This window comes from Coregonus clupeaformis, chromosome 9, assembly GCF_020615455.1.
Source record: "Coregonus clupeaformis isolate EN_2021a chromosome 9, ASM2061545v1, whole genome shotgun sequence".
Classification (NCBI taxonomy): domain Eukaryota; kingdom Metazoa; phylum Chordata; class Actinopteri; order Salmoniformes; family Salmonidae; genus Coregonus; species Coregonus clupeaformis.
Genome location: NC_059200.1, coordinates 42,064,404 through 42,086,469, shown reverse-complemented (window position 1 = coordinate 42,086,469; position 22,066 = coordinate 42,064,404). Strand labels below are relative to the sequence as shown.

At 43.6% G+C, this 22,066-nt stretch overlaps 1 protein-coding gene across 1 annotated transcript; it reads right to left on the bottom strand.

Annotated features, from left to right (window-relative positions):
* Nucleotides 1-177: 177 nt before the first annotated feature.
* On the bottom strand, nucleotides 178-21,976 carry LOC121573853 (nuclear pore complex protein Nup155). The gene is made up of 34 exons (XM_041886196.2): nucleotides 21,811-21,976; nucleotides 16,214-16,385; nucleotides 15,888-16,025; nucleotides 15,509-15,605; nucleotides 15,352-15,422; nucleotides 15,149-15,241; nucleotides 14,696-14,959; nucleotides 14,518-14,591; nucleotides 14,257-14,348; nucleotides 14,030-14,127; nucleotides 13,768-13,935; nucleotides 13,017-13,117; nucleotides 12,670-12,840; nucleotides 12,414-12,524; nucleotides 12,105-12,285; nucleotides 11,837-11,902; nucleotides 11,256-11,394; nucleotides 10,426-10,492; nucleotides 10,227-10,342; nucleotides 9,991-10,088; nucleotides 9,684-9,817; nucleotides 9,210-9,401; nucleotides 8,868-9,006; nucleotides 4,678-4,813; nucleotides 4,401-4,554; nucleotides 4,184-4,288; nucleotides 3,873-4,027; nucleotides 3,450-3,579; nucleotides 3,193-3,306; nucleotides 2,990-3,110; nucleotides 2,534-2,644; nucleotides 2,087-2,223; nucleotides 1,432-1,538; nucleotides 178-1,256 (listed from the first exon to the last, which is right to left on the bottom strand). Exons 2-34 carry the CDS (start codon nucleotides 16,353-16,355, stop codon nucleotides 1,118-1,120), a joined length of 4,161 nt encoding a protein of 1,386 aa, XP_041742130.1. The 5' UTR covers nucleotides 16,356-16,385; nucleotides 21,811-21,976; the 3' UTR covers nucleotides 178-1,117.
* Between the last annotated feature and the right edge of the window lie 90 nt (nucleotides 21,977-22,066).

Below are 22,066 nucleotides of genomic sequence, written 5' to 3'. Positions count from 1 at the left end.
CAAGGCATGGATCACAGACTTCTGGCTTAACCACGAAATCTCAGTTGAGTACAAGATACATAATCAGACAAACACTCATACAGTCAAATAAATGCTACTTAACTAGTCAGCCAATAGCACACAGACTGTTCAAGGTGTTCGGTCATTCAGAAAAAGAAGAAATACAAACAAAACATGTAAAAAGAAAGGTTTAGTTGTCATTGTTGTTATAAACCTTTGGCAGAATATTCCCCTTTGTATTACAGATAGAGGTTGATAGGTACAGACAAACCCAAATACAATAAGCTTAACAACGTCTTCTTGACATCTGGGGGGGATTAAAAAGGGGCTTAAATGAGCGGAGTGATTAAGACAGCGTCCTCAAATCACAATATCCATGTAACAAATTGCAATACTTATGACTGAATCATGGCATGTAGAGGAAAAGACACTGTCAGGAATGACATCAGCAGGATTTCCAGCAAGTGGATTTAAGTTTAAACAAAATGACCAAGCCATCAGAGCAATCATGTAAGTGCATTTCTCCTCAACATACGTACATTCTAGATTTGACCCACATGAGAAGTACAGTAACTCCATGATGTGGGTTTAAATGAAGATCCCATCCCTGTAAAGTATTGTACTCTCCCAGTCGGTGTCTGAACAACAGTTCATGTTTGCCCAACATACATTTTTGTGAGACCAATACAATTCACTCAGACACCAATAAGTGTCCTCACCTCTTTTTAACATAACTTCTAGGATTATTGTTCACAAAACAAAATGCATACTGTACTTATAAAATAAGTTAAAAACAGGATGTAAAACATCTGAAGATAGGGGTGTAGAGCGAGCTGGTCAATACCCCCCTCTTCATGAGAAATGCGGGGGTGTTAGTCCTTTGAGACGTAACTGCAGACATAGACCAAACTGTATTCTCAATGTCACTCCACTATCAGAAATCAGCCACAACAGAAGATCTACAAAGAGAGGAAGGGAATCGTTCAAATCATGTTATTTAGAACTGTAAACCTCTATCAATCTTGAGGTCTCTGTATTTAGCACTCCAATAGTAGCAGTCTCATTCTGTTCCTTTAATCGCGGATCCTCCTGTGACCCCTGACTCTTGGAGACCTCCTCAGTGAACTTTCTCCAGCTTGGCCTGCAGGGCCTTGAAGTTGCCGATGGTGAGCTGCAGGGCAGAGTTGGGACTCAGGGACTGCAGCTCCACCAGGTAACCACAGATGTTATCCAGACACACATTAGTGAACCGCCGTCTGACAGCGAGAGAAAGAAATACGAGTAAGACTGTGCGTATTAGATCAATTAGATGCATTTTACAAACAATTACATTCTCATTACTATGTAAACAGGTTGATATGTTACCAAATAAATAGTATTTCTATTGGAAACAGCAGCAAAGGTTAACACACTTGGTGGTTGTTTAGTTACCGGTCATATGTTGGTACTTTGCTGGGATCCTCTACGTATCCTGACAGCAGCACATGGATACACTCTACCAGGTGGAGAGGCTTTTTCAGACGCTGCCAACACGGATCCTGGGAGACACACATCCAGAGTTCGAGACATTCAGTATTCAGTGTACAGCACCATTCCTTATTGATGAAATAATGCTCAAGTTAAACAGGTGCAAAATCTGAAATTCATAATAACCCTTTATTATTAAGGGTATCTTAATCTATTTGTATCCACAGAGAGAGGGGGGGGTAGCATATGAACACATCATAAGCCATGATTATTATTTTTTTATTACAGGAAATGACCTTTAAAAACGGCAAGATTCTCTCTCAGCCTCATGGCAAAATGTGTAGAATAGCAGGAAATTAGCTCTAAAATAGCAACATTTTCTCCCAGACTCATGGCAAAATGTGTAATATAGCATGAGATATGCTATAAAACTGCAAATGTTTCTCTCTGCCCCAAGGCAACAAAATTATCAAAAAATAAAATAATTGGGGGTTGGGGGGAGCCTTGCTCGGACCTTGCGGGGGGCCCCACGAAACTGCGCTACGCCACTGTTCGTATCCTATGCCTGCCAGCAGTAATTGCCCCTCAGGGATGAATAACATTTAATTGAGAGATATACCCGTGTCTTGAAGAGTTGGTCGTAGACCTCCAGCAGACGGGGCAGCTGTACGCCGATCTCCTGCATGGTGAACGTGACGAAGCCCACGTCCCAGTTCAGACGACACACCTCCTGTTCCAAAAACTTCACAAGGAATTCTGGATGCACAAGACAGTGAAGAGCAATCAGTACTTTACATTAAACTAGCTACATTAAACAATTTGCACATGCAACAGATCTCTGTAGTCCAATGGTAGACAAGCTACGACAGGCCACAGCGTTGGTGGACAATTAGGCAATTACAGATTATACTTCCAGTCCTTACAGACACATACCTTAGAGAAATACTGTGCATGTTGACTTCATGAACTGCTAATGTAATAACACTAAGTGGGGATGTTTTACATAGAGGAAAATCTGCAGAGAAATGATGGGGTGAACAGATGGAAAGTAGACCTGTGGTTTTACCTAGAGGGAAGTATCTGGGTGTTCCAGCATAGATCTTTCCCAGAGACACCAGTTTGAGACTCAGAGCTCTCATCCTGTCGGCTGGACTCATGGCCACACCGTCACCCAGCTCTGGAACAAATGGAAAATAACAGTTATTTTGGGTATTTGGAAATGGAAGCCTTTTATCTACTTCCCCAGAGTCCAATTAACATGTGGATACCATTTTTATGGTTTACAGAAACAGCTAGCATTCTGCAATTGCACTAACGCTAGTTAGCAACTTCAATCAAACTGCACGCAGAGACATAAATATGATATCTATGAGTTCATCTGACTGGGGAAGTTGACAAAATTCCAAATGATCCCTTTAAGAAATAGTTCAGAATTCAATAAAAAGCTCTAAGGGACCAAAGCGTCAGACACAAATGCGTGGAATGACATCAGGTGCTACCATGTGTATTTGTCTGTACACACCCGTCTCCATGATCTCCTGCCACAGAGAGTGCACCAGGATGGGATCAGAGTGGCCCGCACAGTGGATGATGGCCAGCTTGCATTCAGACAAACGGAAGTGATCTGCAAACTCCCCATACAGCTAGATAGGATGACAAATGACGGGGTATTAAAAAAAAAACTATTGGAGTCAAGGATAATGTTAGAGATTCATGCACTGTTACCTTGGTGATGTCCATAAGCTCTGAATCTAGTTGTGACACAGCTCCCTGTACAGAGGGATGCTTGGAGTACTGTCTGCTCAGAGTATCCTGGATCTGGACCTGAATACGGACCACCTGGGAGGGATGAACAAACCATATTAGCTTTAGTTAAAATAGACATCTAAGCTGTATCAAAGGGTGCAAAATCTAAAAACCTAATAAATCAGTGAGTAGTTATTTCAGGATGAGGGCTAGAATCTCCCCTCCCCTCTCCGTACCTCCATCTTCTCCTCCAGTTCGTGCAGGAACTCCCCCTCAGCTCCCTGGGCAGAGATGCAGGAGGAGCTCTTGGCTGACAGGATGGCCCTGGAGATGTACTCCAGCCTCTGCTTCAGAGAGATCTCAGTACTGCACAAACAGAAAGACACCTTTATATGTTCATACTCATATTTAACATTGCTCAGAATCAACATGAATGAGGACATTTTCATATGATTGTTGGAGAGGATAAAAAAATACAGCCATTTAGCCGACACTTTTATCCAAAGCGACTTATAGTCATGAGTTTCTACATGTTTTGTATGGGTGGCCCCAGCGGGAATCAATCCTTAGCACCATGCTCTACCAACTGAGCCACACAGGACCATTGTGTGTAAATGGCCCATCATGTATAAAGACTCATAGCCTGTTAGGTCTTTTACCTGAGCATGTCAGCGAGCCTGGCCAGGACGTGAGCTGCCTTGCCAAAGCTGCGGCTCTTCTCATAGTATCTCCACAGCAGGTCCATGTTCCGCACCTTACTCTGCTCCTGTTTGATCATGTGCATCAGGTGTTCCTCCAGGTAAGGAGAGTTCACCTGGATAGACCACAGAGAGCGAGAAGGGAGGATAATATTAAACCACCAGGCCACACAATGAAAGATCAGTTAAATGCAATTATACTTATCCAACATACAAGTTCAGAACCAGGCATCTCAGGCTGTGATTGTGGGACAATGCCAGAAGGTTCTTACCTCCAGAAGCTTGTCAGTGAGGTCAGCCTGTATCAGCCAGTTATAGAGGGCTATGTGGAAGAGTTCATCCTGTGACTTCTGGGCCAGACCAATAATCTGCTCAAACTACCAGGGAGAACGAGAAGAACATCATGACAACTTATTCATTAATTGAAACAAACAAAAACAAAATCTTGCTATTGCCATTGGGGACAAGTCTCCTTCCTGCAGCACTCACGTGGGCGGTAGCGTCCTCATTGCTCAGCATGTTGGGGTCAGAGGTCATGACAGGGGGTCCTGGCTGCTTAGGGACGCTGGGAGACTGAGGAGCAGCTTTACTCTGGTTCACCAGCTCCTGCATGGTATCTGTGATGCACTTATAACATGACAACCTACAGGGGGTGGGGGGGGTCAATCGATGTCAGCACAAGGGAGAAAATAAAGGGCCCGGACATCCCTTAGCAGATATCTATTACCACAGTCTTATGATCAATGTAAAACAGGTAGTTGGTTACCTCTCCTGAAAGGCCAGTGCTCCAGCCTGGTCCTCCTCTGGCTCTCCATTCTTATAGAAGTGAGGTCCCAGCCTCTGAGGATCCTTCTTATCCGCTGCAGTCAGGCACAGCTCCAGCACCCCCTCATAGAAACGCACTGAGAGGGAGAGAAACATCGTTAGCATCCACCCACACACTAAGCATTAACAGACGGGGACATTTCAAATAGTATTAGCAGGGTCCAATGTTGAACTTTATGTTAACCTCTGCGGGATCGGTGTTTCGTATACGGGACGGTTGAGCTAACGTGCGCTAATGTGATTAGCATGACTGTTGCAAGTAACAGCAAACTATCCAGGACATAGACATGTCTTATACGGACAGAAAGTTTACATTCTTGTTAATCCAATGGCACTGTCCAATTTACAGTAGCTATTACAGTGATAAAATACCATGTTATTGTTTGAGGAGAGTGCACAACAAAAAACGTTTCACGGCAACTGGTTTGATACATTCACCTCTGAAGGTAAATAATGTACTTACATTCAGTAATCTTGTGCTGATTTGTCATCCTAAGGGTCCCAGAGATAAAATGTAGCATAGTTTTGTTTGATAAAATCCATTTTTATATTCAAATGTAGGAACTGGTTTCTACAGTTTAAACCCCTGCTGTCTCTGGGTCCACATCCACCCCGCCCGGCCATCTAGTAAGTGTATAAGCTAATGATCCATCATGTATGACATTCCTGGGAGTGTGTAAACTTACATTTTGTATTAGCATATCATTTGTGTATGTTCTCTATAGTTATGTACTTGAAAATGTATCAATTGACCAATTCAGCACATTTGGGCAGACTTGATACAAAATAGTCCAGTATTGCAATGCGTCACTGGATCAATCTGAAACTTTGCACACACACACTACTAAATTGCGCCTAAACTGCAATATATTGTGGCCTTTCTCTTGCATTTAAAAAGATGGAACAAAAAAAATAGAAACGCATGTTTTTTTGTTTGTATTATCTTTTACCAGATCTAATGTGTTATATTCTCCTACATTTATTTCACATTTCCACAGACTTCAAAGTGTTTCCTTTCAAATGGTATCAAGAGTGGTGCAGTGGTCTAAGGCACTGCATCGCAGTGCTAACTGTGCCACTAGAGATCCTGGTTCGAATCCAGGCTCTGTCGCAGCCGGCCGCGACCGGGAGACTCATGGGCGGCGCACAATTGGCCCAGCGTCGTCCAGGGTAGGGGAGGGAATGGCCGGCAGGGATGTAGCTCAGTTGATAGAGCATGGCGTTTGCAACGCCAGGGTTGTGGGTTCGATTCCCACGGGGGGCCAGTATAAAAAAAATTATGTAATCACTAACTGTAAGTCGCTCTGGATAAGAGCGTCTGCTAAATGACAAAAATGTAAATGAATATGCATACCTTTGCTTCAGGTCCTGAGCTACAGGCAGTTAGATTTCGGTATGTCATTTTGGGCGAAAATTGAAAAAAAGGGTCCGATCCTCCGAGGTTAATCATCTCCAACACCACCCTAATGTCAACATATGTGAAAATGGCACATTTCTATGTTGTGTGGAAAAAAAGATAGAGGAAGATACAGTTGATGTCGGAAGTTTACATACACCTTAGCCAAATACATTTAAACTCAGTTTAACAATTCCTGACATTTAATCCTAGTAAAAATTCCCTGTCTTAGGTCAGTTAAGATCACCACTTTATTTTATTTTAAGAATGTGAAATGTCAGAATAATAGTAGAGAGAATGATTTATTTCAGCTTTAACTTATTTCATCACATTCCCAGTGGATCAGAAGTTTACACACACTCAATTAGTATTTGGTAGCATTGCCTTTAAATTGTTTAACTTGGGTCAAATGTTTCGGGTAGCCTTCCACAAGCTTCCCACAATAAGTTGGGTGAATTTTGGCCCATTCCTCCTGACAGAGCTGGTGTAACGGAGTCAGGTTTGTAGGCCTCCTTGCTCGCACACGCTTTTTCAGTTCTGCCCACACATTTTCTATAGGATTGAGGTCAGGGCTTTGTGATGGCCACTCCAATACCTTGACTTTGTTGTCCTTATCCATTTTGCCACAACTTTGGAAGTATGCTTGGGGTCATTGTCCATTTGGAAGACCCATTTGCGACCAAGCTTTAACTTCCTGACTGATGTCTTGAGATGTTGCTTCAATATATCCACATAATTTTCCTTCCTCATGATGCCATCTATTTTGTGAAGTGCACCAGTCCCTCCTGCAGCAAAGCACCCCCACAGCATGATGCTGCCACCCCCGTGCTTCACGGTTGGAATGGTGTTCTTTGGCTTGTAAGCCATCCCCTTTTTCCTCCAAACATAACAATGGTCATTATGGCCGAACAGTTCTATTTTTGTTTCATCAGACCAGAGGACATTTCTCCAAAAAGTACGATCTTTGTCCCCATGTGCAGTTGCAAACCGTAGTCTGGGTTTTCTATGGCGGCTTTGGAGCAGTGGCTTCTTCCTTGCTAAGTGGCCTTTCAGGTTATGTCGATATAGGACTTGTTTTACTGTGGATATAGATACTTTTGTACCGGTTTCCTCCAGCATCTTCACAAGGTCCTTTGCTGTTGTTCTGGGATTGATTTGCACTTTTCGCACCAAAGTACGTTAATCTCTAGGAGACAGAACGCGTCTCCTCCTGAGCGGTATGACGGCTGCGTGGTCCCATGGTGTTTATACTTGCGTACTATTGTTTGTACAGATGAACGTGGTACCTTCAGGCATTTGGAAATTGCTCCCAAGGATGAACCAGACTTGTGGAGGTCTACAATTTATTTTCTGAGGTCTTGGCTGATTTCTTTTGATTTTCCCATGATTTCAAGCAAAGAGGCACTGAGTTTGAAGGTAGGCCTTGAAATACATCCACAGGTACACTTCCAATTGACTCAAATGATGTCAATTAGCCTATCAGAAGCTTCTAAAGACATGACATAATTTTCTGAAATTTTCCAAGCTGTTTAAATGGCACAGTCAACTTAGTGTATGGAAACGTCTGACCCACTGGAATTGTGATACAGTGAATTATAAGTGAAATAATCTGTCTGTAAACAATTGTTGGAAAAATGAATTGTGTCATGCACAAAGGAGATGTCCTAACCGACTTGCCAAAACTATGGTTTGTTAACAAGACATTTGTGGAGTGGTTGAAAAACTAGTTTTAATGACTCCAATTTAAGTGTATGTAAACTTCCGACTTCAACTGTAAGTGTTTCCAATGACATCAGTGTGCATCATGTGATTTTAAGCAATGATGTCATTGGAAACACTTATCTTCCTCTATCCTTTCGACTACAAAACATAGAAATATGCTATTTTCACATATGTTGATGTTGGGGTGGTGCAGGAGATTATGACTATGAAGTTGAAAAATCGTTAAATTTCCCTTTAACTTATTTTCTTACTGGCCCAAAAATAATGTGTACTGCCCCGGACATGGTGTAGTTTTTAAATACATTGGGGTCATGCAAGGCCTATAGGTTGGCATGCTTTCTCTCTATATTCAGCTATTATTGGCTACATTTGGTTATTATGATATGTATTAAAGATCTGTGTAATATAATTTTGCAACGCAAGTCATTACTGGATTCTTTACAATTGCATTGTATTAATTGCATTCATTTTTGTTTCTAAAGTGTCATTTCGAGATTATTTTTTTTATACATCTCAGAATAGGACGCTGCCCCTTTAAGACAACTGTGTTCCAAAAAAGATCTAGACCTAGCCACAGTAGGCTAGCCGAGACAAATGCTAGATGTCTTTTTGCAGCTTTCTTTTGCAGACTATCACCAGTAGGCAGCATATTGCTAGTATGTTCACTATTAAAGGTTTACTTTTGTAAATCACTTTCCAAAGCTAAAATAAATAAGCTGAGCGAGTAGATTGATGGCATCAACTCATGTACGTCTCGAGTAGTTGTGACTCGCGGGAGCATGGCGGTGCTTGAATGAACGGCCAATCATATTGCTCAAATACAAATAGCTTGACTTTTCCGCGTGTAATCTTCAATGGTTTTCAAAGGCAGACTGCAACAGAGCAGGTAAATGTTGAACTGGATCGCAAAAATGCACTGACAAGTTACTGGCCTGGTCGGGCCAGTGACTGACGAGATCCAATGGCCCGACATGTTTTTACTGGCTCCGGGCCAGTGTGATGGGCAGCCTTACCCTGTCTGTACTGGGAGCAGACCAGTGGCAGGTCTGTGTGATGGCTGATCAGCTGGTAGAGCTGTAGTGACTCTCTCAGTGTTCTCTCCTTATCTGTCCTAGTCTGGATCTGTCTGGAGCCCTGCAGCAACTCATTAGCCTGGGAGGGAGAGAGACATTCAGTTATCTCAGATACTGTTATACAGGGAGAAAAGAGGGCAGTGGATGCTATCAAAGTTTACCCATGGACTGCAGATAAGAATGAGCTTTGTAGCCAAAATCTGATGCAATGTCTGTTGTACATCGTCCCTGTCATATAGACAAATAAAAAACTATGTGTCAGTGTGTGTGAGTATACTCTACCTTTGAGCAGACGCTGTCGTCATTGCTGTACAGTAGGGGGCAGATGTCTCTGAGGTGGGTGCTAATGGAATCTACAGAGGCAGAGTCTTTGATGTAGACGTTGATGAGGGCTGTGATCAGGGCTCCGGACAGCTCCCGACCCCGGATCACCACGTCCTTAAAACTCACCCCCTTCACCTGATCCTGGAACTCCTAGAACACAAGTTACACAGGGGTTATAAACAGGATACAAGAGAGACATCTTTGACAAAAGACTTCACAAATATACATTGGATGATTAAACAAATGGGATGAATCAGTCAGTGATTGACAGCACAATGTATTCCTGCCCATCCTGAATATCCAGCGCTGGTTTCCCGGGCACAGATTAAGCCTGGTCCTAGATAAAAAAAATCAGTCCCAATGGAGAATGGACTAGGGTTAATCTGTGTCCGGGAAACCAGTCGCCAGAGAGGTCATGGATCTGGAGATGACCTTGGGTAGTTCAGAGATGACGTGGCTGAACTGGTGGTCACACAGCAGCTTCCACAGGGCCAGGGTCTGACAGGAGCGATGCACCAGCTGCTGGATACACTGCAGGGACATCTTCTCATAGACCTGAGCCTCGGCTGGGGACGGGGCAGGAGGGGATAGAAATAAGGTTTAGACAGTCACAGAGACCACAAAATAATTCAAGAACAGTGTGTTCTTACTAGTGTTATGATGATCCTCAGATCCTGCGGTAATTCTGGTTGCTCCTTGATTTGGAAGTCAGTTTACCGAACACCCACACATTACTTACTGTGGTACTTCCTCTGGAGTTCCTGCTGAGAACTGGCTCCTCCATCAGGCCGCATGAAACCTAGCAGCCGCTGCTGCAGATTGGCTGGGGAGCTGAAACTGTAGAGCATAACTTTCTATTCAAACTGTATTTATTTCACCCGATGACCATAGAAGTGTAGCTATATTTCCTATAAACTAGCCGGCCCAGGGTTTGGCCACACACGGGGAGAAGCAGGGCCCAAGGGTCTGTCTTACCTGGCTGCACCCAGAGATGAGGGGCTGAACTGGGAGTTCTTATCCAGGAAGTCCTTCAGACCACGGAGCTCCAGAAGAACTGACTCCAGATGAGATGAGCAGGCTGTGCTCTCCAACTGGGAGAGAGATTGATTATCATCTTCATCCTCAAATTAATTTGCAAAGGAAGACTGTAATTTGCTGTTTATGTAATACTCACAATACTGACAGCCTGGTTTCCTTTGATGATTATCTTCTCAACAGCAAGACTCCCGTCCCAGATATTACTGTTAATCAAATGATAAGTTAACTTAGTGAAGTCACTCAAGCCATGACATAACTGAAACATATGAGTAATGTTTCTGAGTCCAGTATAAAGTTAAAGCGATAGTTCACCCAAATTTAAAAAATGCTAATATTAGTCACATGACTTGAATGGGATTTGTGCCTACTAAACCAAAACATGGATTGATGTCATACCTTTTCCAAAGACTGCTTACAGGGTAAGGAAACCAATGTCATTTGTAATTTGGGTGAACTATCCCTTTAAACACCATGCCAGAAAATTGCATTTCCCCAGTATGGAGGTGAGGCCTGAGTACCGTACAGTACGTTGTCCAGGTGAGGTGACTCACCCCAGTATGGAGGTGAGGCCTGAGTACCGTACAGTACGTTGTCTAGGTGAGGTGACTCACCCCAGTATGGAGGTGAGGCCTGAGTACCGTACAGTACGTTGTCTAGGTGAGGTGACTCACCCCAGTATGGAGGTGAGGCCTGAGTACCGTACAGTACGTTGTCTAGGTGAGGTGACTCACCCCAGTATGGAGGTGAGGCCTGAGTACCGTACAGTACGTTGTCTAGGTGAGGTGACTCACCCCAGTATGGAGGTGAGGCCTGAGTACCGTACAGTACGTTGTCTAGGTGAGGTGACTCACCCCAGTATGGAGGTGAGGCCTGAGTACCGTACATGACGTTGTCTAGGTGAGGTGACTCACCCCAGTATGGAGGTGAGGACTGAGTACCGTACGTTGTCCAGGTGAGGTGACTCACCCCAGTATGCGTGTGAAGTAGACACTGATGCCATTGTGTTTCCCTGAGAAGACCACCTCTGGCCCAGAGGACATGCCAGTGATTGGGGCGGAGGGCAAGGGTGGTACATAGGGCGTAGACACACTCTGGGGCATCATACCTGAGAGATTGTTGTCAATGGTAAACACACACACTGACATTAAAACACTCAAATGTTCTTAAGTAATTTACATTTAAGTCATTTAGCAGACGCTCTTATCCAGAGCGACTTACAGGAGCAATTAAGGTTAAGTGCCTTGCTTAAGGGCACAGACAGATTTTTCACCTAGTCGGCTCGGGGATTAGAACCAGCGACCTTTCGGTTACTGGCACAACGCTCTTACCCACTAAGCTACCTGAGTAATCACTCAATGTTGCCAATATTCAGAGAGGACGGCTCATAATAATTGCTGGAATGGAGTGGTATCAAACACATTCCATTGACTCCATTCCAGCCATTATTATGAGCCATCCTCCCCTCAGCAGCCTCCACTGATGTGTGTTGAGTACTGTTGACTGCATGGCACTCGGCAAACATATGGAGGGAAAGGAGGGTTGTGTACCTGGAGCCGGCGTAGCTAGGAAACTAGGGTTAGGCATGGGGCTGCTACCAACAGGCATAGGGGAACCTATAAGAACAGGCAGGGAGTGAGACAAGTGATGCAGACAGACAACTTCTCATTCATCAGCAGTCTAATGGCACTGCACTCTGTATAACTTACACAAGGGATTTCCAATACGACATTATTGCCACTGGTATGTTACAACGAATGGGAATTCGTATGATGCTAAAATGCTGCAAGCAGAAATCCTTCCTCAGATGCCCCTCACCTGGTACAGGAGAGCCGAAAAGCGCTCCAACGTTGCTAGGAGCAGAATGAGACGAGGGGAACCTCATCTGAGCCTCTCCTCCATATCTAAAGAAGGCTCTGGTGGCCCACTGTGACACCTCTCTGTCGCTGGCAGCACTGGAGCAGGACAGAATCAGAGCAGTGGCACATGCCTGCTCCTCCTGAGGGGAGCAGGGAGGATTAGATCAATAAACAGAGAGAAATAGAGAGACAGAGAGAGAGTGAGAGAGTGTGTGTAGGGGAGCTTGCACTAACAACACCGGGAGTAATGAGAGAGAGAGATTTATACCCTGTGCAGTTTGAAGAAGCGTTCGACTTCTTCACTCTCTCCACCAGCACTGCTCACCAGTAGGTGGCGCAGCTGGTCCACCGGCCGCAACTTGTGGAAGATGTGACTTCCCTGGAAGACCATGATTAACAACACATTTATAGATTTGTGCCTTTGGTCACTAAATTACAGACAGGACTGAAAAAGTTTTATCGACTGGGTGAATGTACAGTGCCATTCATACAGTACAAACTAAGCTGTAAAATCTTGACTGTACCTTGGCAGAAAGAAGGACAAACTTCTGTGGAGGGACATTGTGTTGCTGCACCACGACAGGAGAGGCAGTGAGGGGAACCTGATCATTATTCAGGGGGGTAGAGATTTTAGGTGCTTTCTCCTCCTCGATGGCACATAGCGCCCAGGAGTGGCCATCTACATTGGACATCATCTGCAATGATATACACAGACAATGAGCTACAACATTCTTTGAAGTCAAACAAATGCAAAAAAAGACAAATCAAAATCATAGCGTATGCATTGCAAAGTAAGCTGGATTTTGACAGGACATCAAAGTGGATCCTGTGTAATATTTCTAACTATGATCCTAACTCCATCAGCTCCCACCTGGGCCTCCATCAGGGGTTTCTTAAAGGGAAATGAGTCATGGTTGATACACCACAGGATGTCACTGTCCTCAGTCTCAGACGCTGTCATCAGGAGAACTCCTGTAGGGATCAACACATGAGTAAACCTTTAAAGGGGCAATCTGCAATTGAATCACTAACAAAGCAGGCACCCCGCCTCCGCTTTGGTAAAATTCTAAGGGATGGGCTTGGAGAAATGTAACCACTCAAATTCATAGACAGAGGTATGGATGCAAGGACTGACCATCCATGATATTACAAGTATAGTTTTAAGCATGTTTTGAGGCTATACAGTGTTTACATTTACATTGTTTACAATCAGTGGAGAAAAAAACAAGGTTATATTTTGGGTTCTGATTGGGTATGACAGTTGAACTAAGTTCATGAGGCATTTATAGGTTATATTCTTTAAGAATCAGTTGGTATATTATACATTTTTAAGTCCCAAAATGTATGTAGCAACAGCAGATTGACCCTTTAACTTATAGGGTGATGCTTGAGGACCAATTATAACAGGATAGCAGTGGAGGCTGATGGGAGGAGCTATAGAAGGATGGGCTCATTGTAATGGCTGGAATGGAATTAATGGAACTGAGTCAAACATGTGGTTTTCATATGTTTGATGGGTTTAATGCTGTTCCATTCCAGCCATTACAATGACCCTGTCCTCCTATAGCTCCTCCCACCAGCCTCCACTGCAGGATAGCATATAGACTTCAGAGTGGCTTTACCTTTGCTGTACAGAGCCTTGTGGACCTTGGCAGGCTTCTGCAGGGTGGAGGAGGCAGAGAAGCCTGGAGGCAGGCGGACATGGACCAGAGCTAGCAGATTAGGGCGTGCCACTGGGTGCTTGGCATGTGGTGGGGCGAAGGGAGTGGTGCTGAAGTAGAGACGCACTCCTACAAGCAGAGATGGAGAGCTACAGTAAGGTCTTCATTAGGTCTTTGCAGACACTTATCCTGTAATGAAAATAATGTCAGTCCGTCTCCTTACCTGCGTGAGTGACAGCCAGCAGGTGGCAGTCGGAGGACTCAAATCTGTCTATCACAGAGATCTGTACGATGGGTTTAAACACAGAGCGATCTATGGTCCTATAGGGAGAGATACAAAATAACAAAGAGATTAATTTGACCTGTTCTCGAGCAGTGATAACCTTTGACCATTTGAACCACTCACTGGCCCTCTGGATATTAACCAGAGGTGAGGAGTAGCAGACAGACCTGGCAATGTTTCCTGCTGCAGCTGCGATAGAACTCTGTGACATGGCCGCCACACGGCTCATACCCTGCCCATCTGTACCCAGGTCATACACCTGGAACACGCAACATCAGCTTTAAACTCAAGGTCCTATTTAGAAGAACCTTTTCAAATGTCTGACAAAGTTCTAACCAATGCAATGTCCTATTCTGCAAATCCTCAAACATATGGATATTTACTACATTGCTACCATTCCAATTGTTAAACTCTTATGGGTTGTATACCTGTATAACCCCCTTCTCTGAGCGGGTGAAGAGAGTGTTACGAGAGTTGTCAATGGCAATCTGCACAACCGGGTCTGTGGAGCACAAAGATAATAAAGTGATGTCAAATTTAATTTAAGAACTAGAGCATAACAAAAGAAAGTTCCAACTCCACAAGGTGCCTGCAAACTATCCTTACCGTCCTCAGAGAAGGAGAACTGGAGCAGAGAGGGGACGAGGAAGGACAGGCTGCTTTTGGAGTGGTTAATCTTCCTGCATCGTTGGCTGAACCAGCCTGCCTCGGCCTGGTAGGCTACCTCATACAGGCAGCCATCTTTCCCTGCCAGGAAGATGCGTCCCAGATCGGTGGAGGTGATGGCCAGGTGGTAGGTGTTGTCTGTGGGGATGGAGTACAGCGGGTCTGGGAGCAACTGCATCCCTCCAGACATGCTGTCATTCAACCCTGAGAGAGAGGAATAGAGGAAAGAGAGATTAGATGACAGATTTCTGAAGTAGCCCATGGTAGGTTAATACTAATACCAACAACACAACCAAATCAACCAATTTCATAACTGTATGCTGAATTGATGACACCAGGGGTATTGTATTGTGTATAGTGTGTGGTTCAGGTATAAGGGTCATCATTACTCACCTGCCTGAGCTTTAGGGAAGCTGAGCCCCAGGATCACCACATCCACAGGAGTGGCTAGGACCAACAGGAAGTGGATGTGTGGCTGGAAAATCCCTGTGGGAAAAATGTGATTCTGTTGGTTAAGTTAAGCCAAACACCTACAAAGCTGATGTGACTTTGAATATAGGAAAAATAGCTCAGGTAAAAGAGTCATGCAATTTGACCTGCTTTAGGTTTGACCAGCCCCACGGACAGGATGGTTTCACTGAGGCCGTCAAAATATGCAACGTCCCCCCTGTAGCACAGACAAGAGACAGGGAAAATGGGTCCATGTTTACTGCTCCTGCATAAAGTGACTATTTCAGAGCGCTTGGTACTCACCCATCCTCATAATTCCACATGAAGATATCGTTGTCAATGGTGAGCCACGCCCGACAGATTTCAGGAAAAACTCCCATCATACAATTGCACTGCATATCTGTTAGGGGGAGGTTAAGGGCTAGGCAACTTGTTTGAAGTGGTGGTTAGTTTTACATAGACACAGTTCATATAACCCTGCACCGGCACTTCTGAGTTCTACGGGTGAGACCTAGGGAGAATGTCAATTGCATACTCATCGCGTCCTCGCCTCTTTCTCAAAACCCTGGCTTTCTAGTCCAATGGGTTTTGAGAAGGAGACAAGGAGAGAGGACGCAAGGAGTATGCAATTGAGATCTTTCCCTAGACACAGTTCCCTCTGTGTATTCTCTGAAAAGGATACGGCTGAATTGCTCCACCAGCTCAGGAGGTAGGGGAACCCTGCGGACTGCACTGAGCTCAGGGAGGTTTGGCACACTGAGCAGCCCAGGTTCCTGAAGAGGGTAGTCCATGTCCGACCCCCCAGACAAAGATGGCATGTCTGCAACACAGAGGGGGAAATCACCTTAGCACAATTTGGAAAGTGAAGTAAGCCCCGAGACGTGGCTGTAGTCTCCCTAGACACAGTAAGAAGGCTACAGCCAAGTATTATGAATAGAGTGACCTGTGAGATAAATAGATTTGACAAACTTGAACATACAAACTTATACCACTGATCACTTGACCTACTGTGAGAGGGGACATTAAGAAGCTCTGAGAGGTCAGGGAAGCAGCGGTCTTCCTGAAGGTGTTGGTCTATGATCCGACCAGAGCTCTCCAGCGCTTCGGCCAGGGCAGCAGCAGGAGTGCTGGGTCCCATGGCGGACGGCATCTCTGACACTGAGGGACTGATGAGATTCGCCTGAGAAGATGGAAAGAAGATTTCAGCACCGCACTGTGACGTCACCCGTGGCCAAAATCCAACCACATAAAAATAAAAACGGACATCCACAGCATAGTCATAGCAGGTGCAACATTACGGACAGACGTGTCCCTTATGCTTGAAAGATACAGTGCACTCGGAAAGTATTCAGACCCCTTGACTTTTCCCACATTTTGTTATTTTACAGCCTTATTCTAAAATGGATTAAATTGTGTTTTTCCCCCCTCAATCTACACACAATACCCCATAATGACAAAGCAAAAACAAATCTGCACGGCACCTTCAGCATTCAAATGCTAAACTCTCATCTGGCTATACCTGCTGAATGGGGCTTACAATAGAATGTATTATGATTGCTCAGGTTCACCATCAGCAATAACGTTGGTAGTTTTGATTTAAACAATCAGTGTATATGGTCATTTTTAGAAATACATGGTAAAGTTGATAATTTCATAACGAGGACAGCAATCACTTTTGCAAGGCACACACTGCATGGCCGAAGATCACAAAAATAAAAACGTCCAAACCGTCAAAATGAGTGGGTGATGGTGATTTCAGAACCAAAGTGGGAGGACAAAAGACATGGGCTACATTTCCCCCCCTAATCTGATAGTGGTAGATGCTTAGTTTCCCTTATGGTACATCACAGGTGCCTACACAGTACATGCATCATTCACACACGTCAGCTCAGACAGATCCAGCTCATGAGCTCCATCAGCAGCAGATTTTAATTAGAATGAAATGAATGTGTTAATGCAACATGTTGGTACATCGAATTGTATCGATTAGTTCTTTAATCAAACCGAATAGATTCAAACTAAAGCGTATCGTTCCTGTATCGTATCCCATGTATCTAGAAACGGATCGAATAGTCTTTAAAGGGAAAAGATGCACATCCCTATTTGTCACATGCTTCGTAAACAACAGGTGTAAGCTAACAGTGAAATGCTGACTTCCCAACAACTTAGAGAAAAAAGAGAAAAATAATAAGGAATAAACACACAATGAGTAACGATGACTTGGCTATATGCAGGAGTACGAGGTAGTTAAGGTAGATACGTACATATAGGTAGGGATAAAGTGACTAGGCAAAAGGATAGATAATAAACAATAACAGCAGCGTATGTGATGATTCAAAGGAGTTAGTGGAGAAAACAAAAAAGGGTAAACACAGATAGTTAAATAGTTAACCAATAGCTACCCAGACTAACTATTTAGTAGTCTTATGGCTTGGGGATAGAAGCTGTTCAGGGTCCTGTTGGTTCCAGACTTGGTGCTTTGGTAACGATCAATGATGGGATTCTATTAATCTGGTAGGCTTGTTTTGCACCGCGTGAGAGTTGATTGCATTCGTATTGGAACCAGGCTGCCTCCCCTGTTCAAAGCCCAATGCGAAGTTGGCACAAAACAAAAAAGTGACGTAATTAAAGGGATACTTCGGGATTTTGGCAAGGAGTCAGATGAGTATATAATGTGTAGGTCTCTGTGTCCAGTATGAAGGAAGTTAAGAGGTAGTTTCGCGAGCCAATGCTAACTAGCTGGAAGTCTATGGTATCTTCTAGCATTGCGCTAATGCTAGTTAGCAATTGCACCTTCCTTCAAACTGCACGCGGAAAGACATTTTATCCACGAATTCATCTGACTCTGGGGAAGTACACTACCAGTCAAAGGTCTGAACATACCTACTCATTCAAGGGGTTCTTTATTTTTACATTGTATAATAATAATGAAGACATCAAAACAGTGAAATAACACATATGGAATCATGTAGTAACCAAAAAAATAAGTGTTACATCAAAATATATTTTAGATTCTTCAAATAGCCACCCTTTGCCTTGATGACAGCTTTGCACACGCTTGGCATTCTCTCAACCAGCTTCACCTGGAATGCTTTTCCAACAGTCTTGGAGTTCCCACATATGGTGAGCACTTCTTGGCTGCTTTTCCTTCACCCTGCGGTCCGACTCATCCCAAACCATCTCTTGGTAAAATAGCCTTTACACAGCCTGGAGGTGTGTTGGGTCATTGTCCGGTTGAAAAACAAATTATAGTGCCACTAAGCCCAAACCCGATGGGATGGCGTATCGCTGCAGAATGCTGTGGTAGCAATGCTGGTTAAGTGTGCCTTGAATTCTAAATAAATCACAGACAGTGTCACCAGCAAAGCACCCCCACAGCATAACACCTCCTCCTCCATGCTTTACAGTGGGAACTACACATGTGGAGATCATCCGTACAAAAGACACGGCGGTTGGAACCAAAAATCTCAAATTTGGACTCCAGACCAAAGAACACATTTCCACCGGTCTAATGTCCATTGCTCGTGTTTCTTGGCCCAAGCAGGTCTCTTCTTCTTATCGGTGTCCTTTAGTAGTGGTTTCTTTGCAGCAATTCGATCATGAAGGCCTGATTCGCACAGTCCCCTCTGAACAGTTGATGTTGAGATGTGTCTGTTACTTGAACTCTGTGAAGCATTTACTTGGGCTGCAATCTGAGGCTGGTAACTAATGAACTTATCCTCTGCAGCAGAGGTAACTCTGGGTCTTCCATTCCTGTGGCGGTCCTCATGAGAGCCAGTTTCATCATAGCGCTTGATGGTTTTTGAGACTGCACTTGAAGAAACATTCAATGTTCTTCATGTTTTAAAGTAATGATGGACTTTGGTTTCTCTTTGCTTATTTGAGCTGTTCTTGCCATAATATGGACCTGGTCTTTTACCAAATAGGGCTACCTTCTGTATACCCCCCTTACCTTGTCACAACACAACTGATTGGCTCAAACTCATTAAGGAAAGAAATTCTACAAATTAACTTTTAAAAAGGCACACCTGTTAATTGAAATGCATTCCAGGTGACTACCTCATGAAGCTGGTTGAGAGAATGCCAAGAGTGTGCAAAGCTGTCATCAAGGCAAAGGGTGGCTATTTGAAGAATCTCAAATATAAATGTTGATTTGTTTAACACTTTTGTGGTTACTACATGGATTCCATCTGTGTTATTTCATAGTTTTGAGGTCTTCGCTATTATTCTAAAAATGTAGAAAATAGTAAAAATAAAGAAAAACCTTGAATGAGTAGGTGTGTCCAAACTTTTGACTGGTACTGTATATCGACATCCCTGTTAGTTAACATTTCTCTTTTGCCAAGATAATCCATCAACCTGACAGGTGTGGCATATCAAGAAACTGATTAAACAGTATGATCATTACACAGGTGCACCGTGTGCTGGGGAGAATAAAAGGACACTAAAATGTGCAGTTTTGTCACATAACACAATGCCACAGATGTCAAGTTGAGGGAGCGTGCAATTTGCATGCTACCTGCAGGAATGTCCACCAGAGCTGTTGCCAAATAATTGTATGTTAATTTCTCTACCATAAGCCTTGTTTTAGAGAATTTGGGAGTATGTCCAACCAGCCTCACAACCGCAGACCACATGTAACCAACGCCAGCCCAGGACCTCCACATCCGGCTTCTTCACCTGCGGGATTGTCTGAGACCAGCCACCCAGACAGCTGATGAAACTGTGGGTTTGCACAACCGAAGAATTTCTGCACAAACTGTGAGAAACCGTCTCAGGGAAGCTCATCTGCGTGCTCGTTGTCCTCACCAGGGTCTTGACCTGACAGCAGTTCGGTGTTGTAACCGACTACAGTGGGAAAATGCTCACCTTCGATGGCCACTGGCACACTGGAGAAGTGTTATCTTCACGGATTAATCCCGGTTTCAACTGTCCCGTGCCGATGGCAGACGTCGTGTGTGCGAGCGTTTTGAACAGAGTACCCCATGGTGGTGGGGTTATGGTATGGGCAGGCAGGCATAAGCTGCGGACAACGAAAACAATTGCATTTTATCGATGGCAATTTGAAAGCACAGAGATACCGTGATGAGATCCTGAGGCCCATTGTCGTGCCATTCATCTGCCACCATCACCTCATGTTTCAGCATGATAATGCAGGGCCCCATGTCGCAAGGATCTGTACACAATTCCTGGAAGCTGAAATTGTCTCAGTTCTTCCATGGCCTGCATACTCACCAGACATGTCACCCATAGAGCATGTTTGGGATGCTCTGGATCGCAGTGAACAACAGCATGTTCTAGTTCCAACCAACATCCAGCAACTTAGCACAGCCATTGAAGAGGAGTGGGACAACATTCCACAGGCCACAATCAACAGCCTGATCAACTCTATGCTAAGGAGATGTGAAGCGCTGTATGAGGCAAATGGTGGTCACACCAGATACTGACTGGTTTTCTGATCCACGCCCCTACTTTTTTTTTCTTTTTCCAAAAGGTATATGTGACCAATAGATGAATATCTGTATTCACAGTCATGTGAAATCCATAGATTAGGGCCTAATGAATTGATTTCAATTGACTGATTTTATTATTTGAAACGTCCTTATATAACTCAGTAAAATCTTTGAAATTGTTGCATTTTGCGTTAATATTTTTGTTCAGTATAATAATGCCCATCAGTCACCTGGAACAGCGTAATGGTCTTACCAGGCAATCTTTTTAATAGCTACCAATACACCAACATTCCATACAAACAATGCAGTCAATCCACAGCCATACACTGGCAGAAATTAGTTGATAGGACTTTGAAAAGTTGTAAATGCAACAAGTACTGATATTGTATCATATTATAACGCTCATAACTTTCCAAGAAAACAAACATTGAGACATTTATGGTCTGTTTACATATATTTTAGAGGCTATTTATACAGAACATTTGTATAAAACCTGTGTAAACTATAATTCTATGACAATATTTTAGGTTGATAATAATTATATTACACAATTTCTGATCCATCACATGCCTTACTTTTATTTTCATGCATAAGTAAAAATAGGAAATGCATCACATCCGGCTCTACTGCCATTCATTCCAATTAAACCGGTTTAGATTTCTCTCTGACCAATGGCTGCCATTTTCACCCCATTCTGGAACTTGGCTAGGCTGATTCCATAGCCAACTAGCTAGCCCCAGTTAGCTAGGTTTGGAAAGGCTGAGTTTACTCAACTTGGAAGATATCCATATTACAAGGACAAACTAGAGTTAGTCCAAACTCGTCTCTACGGACTGTCTGCAGACAGTGATTCAGTAACGTTAGCTAGCTAACTAAAGCAACAACAACACTTTTCTGTTTATCAAAATAAATCGGTTGGAAGTTATACAAGTTCATTTGGTGGCAAACTTGTGAAAACTATGTAACGAGATGTTTTTATATGAACCGGCTAGGTAAATAGCTAGTAGGTTAATAGGCAAGACACTAGCACCTCTTGGTAAGCTAGCTAAAAACGCGGGCTAATTGCTATGTATGCTAGCTAGCTTGGTAACTAATGAGATTTATTGAATAACGTTCCCTACTTTTCATACTCGCAACAAAATGTAATCTTACCCTATAGAAAGCAAAATATGATCCAGTAGTCTTCAGTGTAAACAAACGTTGCTGCTAGCCCGCCAGCCTCATGCCACTTTTGAACAGATCGAGGTGTGAAAGGTTATAGGAAGTACTTCCGGTGTAGGTTCAAGCGAGAATTAGTAATGGCATCTTTTTGTAGGCAAAAAATCCGTAATGATTCGTTGGCCTTTTTGTAAGGTTTTTAGATGAATAAATAAAAACGAAAATAATGTCTGTGGTAAACACATGCTAA

Excerpts from the sequence above, each read along its gene's own strand:
- LOC121573853 (XM_041886196.2), bottom strand. The coding sequence starts at position 16,355 with ATGCCGTCCGCCATGGGACCCAGCACTCCTGCTGCTGCCCTGGCCGAA. Across the intron at positions 15,423-15,508 it reads ATGTGGAATTATGAGGATGG|GGGGGACGTTGCATATTTTG; the intron begins GTGAGTACCAAG and ends TCTGTGCTACAG. Across the intron at positions 9,007-9,209 it reads ACGACAGCGTCTGCTCAAAG|GCTAATGAGTTGCTGCAGGG; the intron begins GTAGAGTATACT and ends TCTCCCTCCCAG.